General features: G+C 38.7%; 1 protein-coding gene across 4 annotated transcripts in view; it reads right to left on the minus strand.

The window, feature by feature from the left end:
* The window catches only part of kif26ba (kinesin family member 26Ba), a 96463-nt gene that overhangs the window by 27120 nt on the left and 55842 nt on the right, over positions 1 to 13501 (minus strand). For 3 of the 4 annotated variants that reach the window (XR_014199066.1, XM_082142269.1, XM_082142268.1), the window contains exon 5: positions 4067 to 4250. Coding sequence is in view for 3 of the 4 variants with exons in the window: in XM_082142269.1 (XP_081998395.1) it covers positions 4067 to 4250 (184 nt within the window). In the remaining variant the exon portion in view is untranslated. Of the gene's footprint in view, positions 1 to 4066; positions 4251 to 9099; positions 10046 to 13501 lie in introns of those variants that run through there. The other variant, XM_082142270.1, reaches the window with a different exon arrangement.

Below are 13501 nucleotides of genomic sequence, written 5' to 3' on the forward strand. Positions count from 1 at the left end.
TTGGTTGAGGGTACTGAAATTGCTTTTGCACTGTATAATGATGCTGGTTTACTAGTGATTCAACTGAATGGTTTACTGATCTGAAATGTACATATGAGACTAGCAAAATCAGCCACTTGAAACATGGCTGGAAAAAAAGAACCCAATGTTGTAACCATGATGGCCGAGTGGTTATGGTGTTGGACTTAAGATCCAACGGACAAACTCCACTCCTGGTAGATCATTATGAATTTTAAATTACATTACAGTAATGCAGCTGTATGTGGTTGTGTTACTAAAAAAAACATTACATTCTCAAAGTGGTTGTATTATTAAATGCATCTGTGTGTGGTTGTGTTACTAACAAACTGGCATCACATAAGGACCAGGATGGCCGAGTGGTTAAGGCGTTGGACTTAAGATCCAATGGACAAATGTCCTCGTGGGTTCGAGCCCCACTCCTGGTAGATTGTAAACTTTGAATTACATCATAGTAACCCTGCTGAATGTGGTTGCGTTACCAACAAACCAGTTTCTCAATGTGATTCTGAAGAACAAGGGAATTTTTTGTATTACAAAGTGACTTGTGTAGTTTTAGTATTACAATGGACAAATGTCCTCGTGGATATGAATTTTAAAATATATTATAGTAATGCTGCGGTATGTGGTTACAACAGCTGTATGTGATAATTCATAATGATCTACTCCTGGTAAAGGGGGTTCAAGCATTGCAAAGTGACCAGGATGGCCGAGTGGTTAAGGCGTTGGACTTAAGATCCAATGGACGAATGTCCTCGTGGGTTCAAACCCCACTCCTGGTAGATCATTATTAATAAAAAAATATATTATAGTAATTCTGCGGTATGTGGTTGTGTTACTAAAAAAAAATGGTTCTCAAAGTGGTTGTGTTACTAACAAAGTAGTTTCTTAAAGTGTTAACATCACAAAACGACCAGCATGGCCGAGTGGTTACGGCGTTGGACTTTAGATCCAATGGACAAATGTCCTCGTGGGTTAGAACCCCACTCCTATGTGGATTGTAAACTTTAAATTACATCATAGTTATCCTGCTGCATGTGGTTGCGTTACCAACAAACCAGTTTCTCAAAGTGATTCTGAAGAACAAGGGAATTTTTAGTATTACAAAGTGACTTGTGTAGTTTTAGTATTACAATGGACAAATGTCCTCGTGGATATGAATTTTAAAATATATTATAGTAATGCTGCGGTATGTGGTTGCATTTACCAACAGACCATTTTCTCAAAGTGTTATGAAGCACCTGTAGAAAGAATAAAGGGGGTTCAAGCATTGCACAGAGACCAGGATGGCCGAGTGGTTAAGGCGTTGGACTTAAGATCCAATGGACAAATGTCCTCGTGGGTTCAAACCCCACTCCTGGTAGATCATTGTGAATTTTAAATATACATCATAGTAATGCAGCGGTATGTGGTTGTGTTACTAAAAAAAACTGATTCTCAAAGTGGTTGTATTATTAAATGTGTCTGTGTGTGGTTGTGTTACTAACAAAGTGGTTTCTTAAAGTGCTAACATCACAAAACTACCAGGATGGCCGAGTGGTTAAGGCGTTGGACTTAAGATCCAATGGACAAATGTCCTCGTGGGTTCAAACCCCACTCCTGGTAGATTGTACATTTTAAATTACATCATAGTAATCCTGCTGTATGTGGTCACTATTACAAAGTGACTTGTGGACCAGCCAGGTGAGAAATTCTTGGACTTAAGATCCAATGGACGAATGTCCTTGTGGGTTCAAACCCCACTCCTAGTAGATTGTAAATTTTAAATTACATTATAGTAATGCAGCTGTATGTGGTTGTGTTACTAAAAAAACTGATTCTCAAAGTGGTTGTATTATTAAATGTGTCTGTGTGTGGTTGTGTTACTAACAAAGTAGTTTCTTAAAGTGTTAACATCACAAAACAACCAGGGTGGCCGAGTGGTTAAGGCGTTGGACTTAAGATCCAATGGACAAATGTCCTCGTGGGTTCAAACCCCACTCCTGGTAGACTGTAAACTTTAAATGACATCATAGTAATCCTGCTGTATGTGGTTGCGTTATCAACAAACCAGTTTCTCAAAGTGATTCTGAAGAACAAAGGGGTTTTTAGTATTACAAAAAAACTTGTGAACCAGCCAGGTGAGAAGTCAGTGCAATAATGTAGAATGTAAGATCAAAGGCCTACGTTCATGAATGTTAAACTGCTCCTCAACTGCATCTCTCCTGAACAAAACACTTTCACCTGTGATCTCTGCATGCATTCTGCAGGCAAAACTCTTTCGCATCCGCCCAATATGTTCTCACGTGCTGCCAAAGTACACATCTGATGCTTACATTTCTCAGCCATCTCTGTTTTCTGATGCCTGTGTCACAAAATTTTGACTGAAGGCACTTTTATTTTGTTCAGAGAAAATAAATAGTTCACACAGAAAGTAATTTAGTAATATTAAAATGTGCCTGTTTTGCCTCACTTCTGGTGCTCATTTGATTATGTCCTTGGCGGTTTTTCTTCTTTTTCTTGAATGCTTTAAATGCACCTTGAAACTACACACCATCACACACCATGAACACTCCAGTCCTGCCCATCTCATCAGAACTTAAACAGCAGTTAAGGAGACAAATGAATTATCTGAGTCTGGAAATATTACATCTAAACGACCAGGATGGCTGAGTGGTTAAGGTGTTGGACTTAAGATCAATGGACAAATATCCTTGTGGGTTTGTGCCCCACTCCTGGTAGCAGGATAGCAATTTTAAAACGGAAGTGAAAATCTATGGCAAAGTATAGTTGGTCCAAAGGATGAGATGTTGATATACAATTGTGAGGCATTACTGTTAAAGATTAAAAACTCCAAAAACATGTTTCTCTAAGCACTGATAAGGTGAAAAACACACTTAACCAACAAGAGAAAAGACTTATAAAATAACTAGAACTAAATGCAGAACTTTTTGATATATTACAGTTTTTCTCAGTCGCTTTGGTGCATTTCTCACATCACAATTTACATTTGCACAACAGTTAATGCAGTTCTCAAAACAATTAGTACAAACTGCAAAACCTAGTTGATAACCTGCAAAAGCTTGTCACTTGCTCAAAATGGACAGCTCATTCCTCAAAAGCAAGTATTCATGTCAATGAAAGTGTCAGTGTCATCAAGATGAAAATTGTTTTATGAATCAATTTTTCATTGTTTATGAACAAGATAGTCAAATGGCTTTGTCATGTTTTCATTGTGACAGTTTACTCTGTAAATGTTTTTCAATGCAAAAAAGTCAGATCTTGGTGACACTACCTGACAATGCTCAAGACAGCACTATATACTATTTGCACAGCCATTTGAAAAATACAGTAAAGTTACACATTACTGTATTTAGTGAGGTAACTGAGTACAAGACACTGAATATGTATGTTTCACATTTTTACTGCATATGCTCTTTGCAATTCTAATTTGTTCACAGCATTGTGCAAAAGAAAAAAATACACCCTTATTTACAACAAACATAAACTCCCTTTGGGTAGAGCTGTGCACAACTGGAAACAATATTGCAGTACATATTGGAACTGAACATACAACATACATAGTACTGTAATCATTCATGCACATCCAGACGTTCCTCTCTGTCTCAAAGCTGAAATTCACCAGAGAGAAATTTTTCAATTTAGGAGACATTTTCAACAAAAAAAAAAAAAAAAGATAAAAAAATTGTAAAGTTTGCTTGACAGATTTTGACAGTTCAACATTTTTGTATGTAATGACTCAAGCAATGAAATGAGGACTATTAGTTTTATATGGAATGAATGACTATTCAGCATTCACAAGTATAATTAATTTTGACTGACATGACATAAGCAAATGATAATGTTATAAAACAGCAGAGAGTTGTATGAAAGCAATTGATGTATGTCCAAAAGCATTTGCAAAATGTTGGAAGGAATGAGAAACTGCTACTATGATGTGCAAAAATGACTAAATGTTGTGGAGGTTGAACTAACTGTTGTGCAAATGTAAATAGTGATGTGAGAAATGCACCAAAGCGACTGAGAAAAACTGTATTACAGATCCTACCTTGCCCATGCCGGGAGTGTCTTTGACTTTGTTGACTGCCCGTAAGAGGCAGGGCGGAGCAGGGGGCGGAGACACCTGCAGGATGCCACTGAAGTTGGTGGGAAAGAGGGGTGGATCACATGCCACGGGGGGCGCAGGACGCTGCTTCTTCTTCTTGGAAGACAGATTCAATTTCTGGGCAGCCCTGTGGATAAATAAACACAAGCCAAGTTAAAACTAGAGCAGATGTGTATGCATGTACAAACACTGCGATCTCTCAACTGTTTACATTGATTCAAAGTTTTTGTTTGCTCAAGGAAGTGTTTTGTATTTCAAATAAAATACAGCTTGGAACGTTCAGATGTAACAATGCAGACCTAAATTGATTTTGTGAGCAATCAAGCAAAGCGGTACAGTTTATGTTTTTCAGTACATTTCTACTGTCCATCTCAGAACACACTGATGAAGATTTGTGAATTATTACTGTAACTGCTCAATACATGCAAGTCACAGCCAATCAGAAGAGAAAAGAGACATCTGCAAGGTCTTCAATGCTATTACAACAGCATTTCCAGCATTCTTTTACTGCTGAGTGCTCACGGATAGCATGCGGGATCTGACCTTACTTCCTCAGGAGAGAACAACAGAGAGAGAGAATGAGAAAAAAATGAAAAGTACAGTACAGGAGTGTATTTTTATGTATTCAAGTAAAAGTTAAGTTGTTCTAAAATAAACTGACAGACAGACAGACAGACAGACAGACAGACAGACAGATAGATAGATAGATAGATAGATAGATAGATAGATAGATAGATAGATAGATAGATAGATAGATAGATAGATAGATAGATAGATAGATAGATAGATAGATAGATAGATAGATAGATAGAAATATCCCTCTCTATGCATGTCGAAAACATGATGGCTGCGCAAATAAATTTTTAAACGCCAATCAAATTTTTGTATTATGTTTCTTATTTGTGATATTGTAATTTCAGGGAAGAAAAAAATACAGAGCCTAATTGAAATGCGGGACATTACGTCTTGCAGGATGTGGGGCAAAGATCCCAAATTCGGGAATGGTCTCCTTACTCCTGGTATAGGCAAATTGGAATTTGAATTGCTTTTAAGTTGTGGATGAGTAAGACATTTCAGAATTATATCTGTTTGGCCATAAAACTGGCCACCTATTAACCTCAACACTGTATTTACAAATGGGGTCCAAATTGTAACTCAGTGCATCAAGAAATCACATGCACAGAGGCAACCAAAGTAAATATGTTGATCCACAATGATTGTACCTGATGTCCAAATCTGTGGACATCAGGTGAAATTCTTGTGTATTTAGTGTTTGAAGAGATATTGAGATTGGCTTTGACTTGGGAGCGGGAGAAGTGAGGGTCGATTGATTCTTACCGTGGTCTCGCAGCCTGTTAGAGACCGTTTCAATTGGCTCTTAGAAGAGTATCGATCAGTTCAGCATTTTCACCTGACCAAACATATCTGTGCAGAGGCTTATCACAGCCTCATTTAGACTCCCACTGGATCTGGAGTTCAGATGATGGAGGCTGAAATTGCAGTTTACAAAACTAAAATAACCTCAAGTGGTCAAACATGAAAACACATGAGGGTTTTGCCGCAGGGATGAAGAGAGTGTGATCTGAAAATATGGCATGTGAAAAAACTGTAGTTAGGGACCTAAAAAAGGTTTTAAAAAAAAGGTTTTTCAGCCCCTAATGTATTCATTTGTTCCAGGCCAAATATATCTTATCTGGGAGGCCATGTTTAGGTAAGATATCTCAAGATTTATGTTTGCTTGCCTCTAAAGAATTTATAGATATATAGACAAATGTGTTCCCAACTCCAAATGGTTTAGAGTCTCCTCAGGGTAAAAATATTTTCATAATGGGGTTGTAAATTCGCCTTGAAATTCATGCTCAAGCATTTTTTTTTTCAGCAGGGAAGACAATTAGGCTGGTCTCTTGTTTAGGCTGGTTTGGGTGCATGTTTTAAAGGTCTTGGTGGTTCGTCTGGCAGTGATGCGTTAATCAACTGTACAGAGCAAGTAAGGTAATAGACACTGCACACAAAACGAAAGGACAGTTCTACTCCCCAAACTTCAACGCAGACGTCCAAAGGCATTGCAAACTCTCTCCCAAAGGATCCAGAAGATGTGTGAGTCTTATTTTCTCAGATTAGCAAAAGGAAAATGCCAGTTTGTTCACTTTGTGTTACAGTACCTTGAGGCACAATCATTCATTTTGAAGTCCTCTACCTTTGCAAAACTGTGCAAATCTATTCAAAGTCAAAGATACAGGCAGAAGAGAAAAATAGCTCACGTTTTAAGGTCTCCCAGCGCTAAAATCACTTCACATCATATTAAAAAAAATACACCTTCAGCCTTTGGCTATCGTAGAAGAAATTGAGTGCTGTGGTTTAGATGTGCTGCAGTATTTGATAAAGCAAAGAAAATATTTTGCGAACTGATCAAATTTCTGTTGAGAGGAGTGGAGCGAAGTGGTTACTGTAAGGGGAAAAAACGAGGTAAAAATAATAAACATCCTGGCAGATAAGAGATGGTGAAAATATAGCTGGAAGTAATAATAACACTCAGTGTTTGTGTATAAATCAGGTCTGGAGATACAGTTACTGTGCTAGCTACGAAATCATCAGCACTTTGGATGCCAACAGAAAGAGGAAACTTCCTCAGAAATGAGACAAATTATCACCTGGATGCATTGTCAGGGGAATGTTTGTTTGTGTGTAAAACTTGTGTGTAGCCCCTAAAGGGTTGTGACGAGGTACATGGCTGAGCTCCAAGGCGTTGTGTGAAGTGCAAAGCGAGGTAATTATTGTGACACTCATTAATGTCAGGAAAACAGTTTTCTCTCTCATACACACTTTTAACGAACATACTGACCAAAACCTTAATGAGCTGACAATCATGGTCTCATAAAGTCTGATGCAAACTGTTGTCTCTGCCATATGCTTCTAATTTGAGCCACCTTGTCCTACATAAATAAACAGTGTAGCCTACAGTTCGTTGTTACCTGCCTGAGAAAGGCCTGAAGAGAATAGATGAAAATGATTCTTGTTAAAAACCAAAACATGTAAACAGAGAAACTGGATGAAAATTAAGTGGACACTTTGCTTGAATTGGCTTGAACCGAACGTAGCCGAGATTGTGTTATTTTGCAGAGGCGTTAATGAGATTTCTTTAAATAGCTTCGTAGAGGAACACTCCAATTTAGGAAACAGACAACATCTCTCCTCATCATCATCATCTCCACAAAAGTACAACATACATACACCTTAAGCCATGTTAACTGGCATATAAGCACATAATGTAATATATAAACACAAAATAAAATGACCAAGCCATTAAATTAAAGCTCAGTCAAAAATATAACTACATAAACTGAACAAAACATGCTGCCGTGATGCTAGGGTGTTCTAGTTGTTTTCAGGGCATTACCATACATTTGCTATGGTCTTCTGGTTGTCAGCATGTTACTATGGTGTTGCTAGGGTGTTCTGGGTGGTTGCCAGTGTATTGCCATTCAGCTGCTATGGTCTTCTGTTTGTCAGCACGTTACTATGGTCTTCTATGATGTTCTGGGTGGTTGCTAGGGTATTGTCGTATAGTTGTCTTCTGGTTGTCAGCACATCGCTATGCTTCTGGTTGTCATCACATTGCTATAGTGTTGCTAGGGTGTACTGGGGGGTTGCCAGGAAATTGCCATACAGTTGCTTTGGTCTTCTGTTTGTTAGCATGTTGTTGTGGCATTGCTAAGGTTTTCCAGGTTCTGTGTGGTTGCCGGGGCATTGCCATACAGCTGCTGTTGTCTTCTGGTAGTCAGCACGTTGCAATGATGTTGCTAGGGTGTTGCTAAGGTGTTCTGTGTGGTTGCCAGGGTATTGTCATACAGCTGCTAAGGTCTTCTGGTAGTCAGCATGTTGCTATGGTGTTGCTAGAATGTTCTGGGTGGTTGCCAGGGCATTGCCATTCAGCTGCTATGGTCTTCTGGTTGTCAGCACATTGCTATGGTGTTGCTAGGGTGTTTTGGGTGGTTGCCAGGGCATTGCCATTCAGCTGCTATGGTCTTCTGGTTGTCAGCACATTGCTATGGTGTTGCTAGGGTGTTTTGGGTGGTGGCCAGGGTATTGTCATACAGCTGCTAAGGTCTTCTGGTAGTCAGCACATTGCTATGGTGTTGCTAGGGTGTTTTGGGTGGTTGCCAGGGCATTGCCATTCAGCTGCTATGGTCTTCTGGTTGTCAGCACATTGCTATGGTGTTGCTAGGGTGTTTTGGGTGGTTGCCAGGGCATAGCCATACAGCTGCTTTGGTCTTCTGGTTGTTCACACATTGCTATGGCATTGCTGAGGCTTTCAGGGTGGTTACGGAGGCATTGCTATGTGGTTGCTAATGTACATTTTACTTAAGTAAAGGCTTGCTCACACCAAGAAGGAAAACTATAACAATAAGTATATTAGCATCCACACAAACGCACAATAACGTTCTGTTTAGTATAAGCCACTTTAAATGCTCAAGCTCTTTAAAGTCAGATGTATTCTGATTGGCTGCCAATGCTTTTATTTATACAGCTGGGAAAAAAAATAAAAATTATGAAAGTGATTCCAATGATATTGTTAGAATAATTAGAATAGTTATAGTTACTGACCTTGGTGTGAACGGGCCTTATGTCCGTTTTATACCTTAACCTTGAGTTTTGTTTTTACATAACTCTACTATATAGACTTACATAAAGATACATTGAGTAGTCGAAACCTAACTGAAGTAAGTCCTTATAAATCTATACACCAAACTAGCTCCAAACAAATCTCATTAACTATTTATAATCTACCAATAGCATGTTAAACAATACAACAATGGATTGAATGCAATGAGATTGTTGAGACAAAAATGTAAGAGAATTGTACTATCTGATTGTATTATTTGAGCAAACTGCATAGTAATGCTCACCTTGGCAGACAGCACTAGTAGGACATTTATGTCCAGTGAGGCTAGAGAAAAAGATTACTTGTTTCTCACCTGTCCATCATTTAGGAGGCCGAGGACCCCTAATTTGTCCAGTTCTGTTTCCCTCTTAAACAAGTATCCACCAGATTGAATGTGGAGTTTGACAGCTCATCATGAATCCATTAGTTCTCCATGTTGTGGTTTATGTGCTTGGTAGATAATGTTAAGAGTCCCTCCTTTAATGTATCCGCAGCAGATCGAAGCGATTCCTCGGCAGCGAGCAGATAGCTTAATTCCCACACCTGAGCACTCCCGACTGCCTACGCTCCGTCTCTCCAATCCCATGTCTCTCTCTCTCTCGTTCATTGCCCTTCTCTTCCTCTCCCTCACACTTCTTTCTCAGTTTCTCTCCTCCATGTCTCTGTTTGGCTTATTCCTCTGATTACATTGACCAGGAAATAATGTCCAGGCTCCAGATGAAGCGAGACCAGCTAAGAACATCCAAACAGGATGCAGGAAAGACACCGACATTGCCGCCTCTCAGCCCCTGTGCTCAGCTGATAATGTCTTCTATTCAATCTCTGCAACAGTCTTGTTCTCTCTCTCTCTCTCTCTCTCTCTTTCTCTCTCTCTCGCTCTCTCTCACTCTCTCCATCTGTAACATACCTCACACTTCTCCAAGGATTTCTTTTCAACAGCACAGGCAACAGTAAAGTTGGACCCAGAGCTCTGGCACCTCTGCACTCACTTTCTATACTGTTACAGAAAATAAGACAGCAGTGGCCGCAAACTGAATGACACCAGAATACGTGTCCAATGTTCTGAGAGGGGATACATAATACAGGCAGAATCTGACTGATCATGTTTTAGGCTGCTCTGATGAGAATGAGGGCAAGAAAATGTTAAAAGGAGACATTTAACTCTAAACTTCAATGGAAGCTAAAGACATGAAAACAGCAACAACAAAAAAAAGGAAAATGAAAAGTGGCAAAAATCAAGAAAACATGATTCATTCACTCAACATAATTGTCTTAATTAACACTATTTTCTTTTTCCAATTCTAATTTGTTAATGTACTGAATGTCTCATTCAGTCAACAAATTATTATCAAGACATGTATGTATGACTTTAAGAGGATGGCATTGAAGTCAAGTCAAATCACCTTTATTTATATAGCGCTTTATGCAATACAGATTGTTTCAAAGCAGCTTTTCTAAAAGTAAACAGTGTCATTGTTCAGCTGAAGTCAGTTCAGTGTTGATTTAGTTTGTTGTACACTTCCTAAAACACCCGATGTACTCGTTACATCATAAGAAGAATGGCATCTACGCCAGTATTAGTCTCTCTGTTTATTCCTAGGTTTACTGTAGTCAGCCGGATCAGGACCGTATCCAGATCAGTTGGTGGACCTGCGCCTAGACATGACCACAACGCATCCCTGAAGTGTCAGCAGAGATTATGTCAAATAGACTCTCCCCTGCGAAGGCCTCATCGGCACGGATCCTCAACAAACCCGTCTCCATACCGCCGTGACTCCGATCTTCAACCACATGGAACTGGATAATATTCTGAATGTTCTAATCCAATCTGACTTCTGACCTGTAATACTGCCTGAATCATAATCATACACTGTTGTATGTATCTCGATCTGCTGTCCAGCCGAAACACACTTTGTTGCATTATTTTCCTGTTATCACTGTAAAGCTGCTTTGAAACAATCTGTATTGAAAAAAGCGCTATATAAATAAAGGTCACTTGACTTGACTTGACTTGACTTGACTTGACTTGCTGTAAAGATCATCAATTATTAAATTGGTTCCTTTCATCTACACAGCAGCTCTGCAGAAAAAAGTGATGTCATCATCCAGCTCAGTTCAGTTCTCATCCAATAGTGTCAGTGCATTCAGGTCAATACATTTGTTGAAGTTCTGTAGTTCTTCAAAAAGGACCATAAAAACAGTCAATATTTTTTTACAGTCTATGTCAATATGACTTTTGTCCTATATTTGTCCTATACTCTTAATCAACATGCACCAATACAACATTTTTGAAATGTCATAATCATTTGTTAACAAACAAGTATGCATTACTTCAATGAGCTCATTGTTTCTGCCTCAAATTATAACATTGTTTAAAAAAGTTTAGCTAACTGTGATGTTGTATATGTACATTTCTGAAATGCATAACTTAGTTACCTCTGATAACAGATCCCTCTAAATTGTATTGTAAATTTAAATTTACAAACTTAAAATCTTAAAATGAATTTACACTCGCACATATTCAGACTTCACCTCAAGATGCATTACATTAGATTGAATGCCAGTAATGTCACTGGTTAAACGTGCCTCGTGATTTAAAGGGATAGTTCAGACAAAAATGAAAATACTGTCATTATTTACTCATCTCATGTGGTTCCAAACCTGTATGACTTACTTTCTTTTGCATAACACAAACAAGGACTTTTATTGTATAAACAGGAACATTCTCCAAAAAACGTATTTTGTGTTCCATGGAAGAACGAAAGGTTTTGAATGACATGAGAGTGAGTAAGAGATGACTGAGGCCCTGTTTACACCTGGTATTAAGATGCATTTTTGTCAAGATGTGGATGACACTAAAAACAGGTGTAAATGGGGTCTAAAACATTTTAAGTTTGTCCACTTTCGACCACTTCCAGAGGTAGTCGAAAACACATTCGACCGGATTGCTTTCATAGTGTAAACGTTAATGTGGTCGAATGCATTCGAACAGCCACAAAAGACCACCTACTCTATGCCTATTGACAAAATGCTTAAACATTATGGGAAGCGCGCTAGCGAGTCGGGATTTAAACTTTTTCGGCTAAAGACCCAAGTTTGGATGAAAGATAAAAAACGTACCAAGCACAATATTCTCTCACCATTCCTGATTTCTAACACTCACTCACCACGTTTGGCGTGGTCTTGTGGCTATCATAGCAGAAAAGAAAGCTGATGCTCTCCGTATGTTTTCCGTCATCTCCAGCCACGTTCTTTTGTAAATTATGTGAGCTTATTTCGTCCATTAGATTGAAAGATCTAAAAAAGCCCATACATTTACCAGCCCATAGACCCTCCCCTCGAAGAAATCAGGACAGAAGTGGTTGAAAGTGGACAATAGAGATGGATTAAAACACCAGGTGTCAATGGGAATGTGTCTCTATCGTCTACTTGTGATCCGATCGACCAAAACACATCTTAAAACCAGGTGTAAACAGGGCCAGAATGTTCATTTTGGCATGAGCTATTCCTTTAAAACAGCATTCTAATAGGTCTCTGTTTCATAATAATACTACAGAAAGACACTGAAGTCAGAAATTCTACAAAAGACTGAGAAGACACAAAAGATTACGTTTAGATCATGTTAAGCCAAAGCACAAAGTGAGTAATCCACCGGGTCAGACCTACCCAGTAGGCTAATAATGTCCGTATGAACGTCAGCTCTCTGTGTAGCCAGAAACACTGAATACCGAGCTGAACTTCCCTATTGTCCTTAAAACAACCTTCATCTCCAAAGGACTCAGAACATCCTTAGACATTTCTGGGTGACACCGTTTCACTGCAGCGGCAGTAAAAAAAAAAAAAAAGCCTGCAGCACGATTCAACCTGCAGTCGTGTTCTGGCGGTGCTTTGTGTCACAGGGGCTGTTGTCTAATTTCCCTGTCACTTTTCATACATCCCGCTCTGATCCACAGCTGCAGAGCCGCCGCATAGAGATTCAACCACAAACATAGAGCATGAAAGAGGCAGGCCATAGCGTTCCCACTGCTATATCGCACTCCCTAAAGCTTTAACATCATACACAACGCAAATGTCTGTTACATATTGCTTCTAATTAGTCAGCATTCTGCCCATATGGTGCAGATTAAAGGGGATTCGCTTGCATAATGAGAGTGAGCGGGGAGGAGAGATAAACAGGTAGCAGATACATATATCTGGGCGTTTTTGCCGATAAGCCTCATTAAGTAAAACAATTAAAATGGGTTTTCAGTGGATGGACAGTTTGACTTAGTGTCGACCCAGATCCGGGCCACATCTGATACATGTGGATTCAACGCGTACCAGATATGGGCCGGATCTGGACCAACACTATGTTGCTGTCTGGGCTTGTTAGTAATGGGAAAGTTCATACTTTTGAGTTTTGAGTTTAAGACTGTGGCTGAATTTGGAATAGCAATGGAATTCTTACCATCAGAAGAATAAATTAGATTTTAGAATATAATATGTTTTTTGCTTTATTGTTGATCAAATAAATGCTTGGTGAGCATAAGAGACTTCTTTCAAAAACATTTAAAAAAAATTACCACCCACAATTTTTAATGGTAGTGCATATGAGAAAATATAAGCAATGTTAAAAAAAAATTATTTATGTAAATATATTTGCTATTTATTTTGGGCCATTTTTTATATTTTTAAATGTATCTAAAAATATATATCTGAAAATGTTTTTTAATTGT

The sequence above is a fragment of the Leuciscus leuciscus genome, assembly GCF_965113295.1.
Source record: "Leuciscus leuciscus genome assembly, chromosome: 17".
Classification (NCBI taxonomy): Eukaryota; Metazoa; Chordata; class Actinopteri; order Cypriniformes; family Leuciscidae; genus Leuciscus; species Leuciscus leuciscus.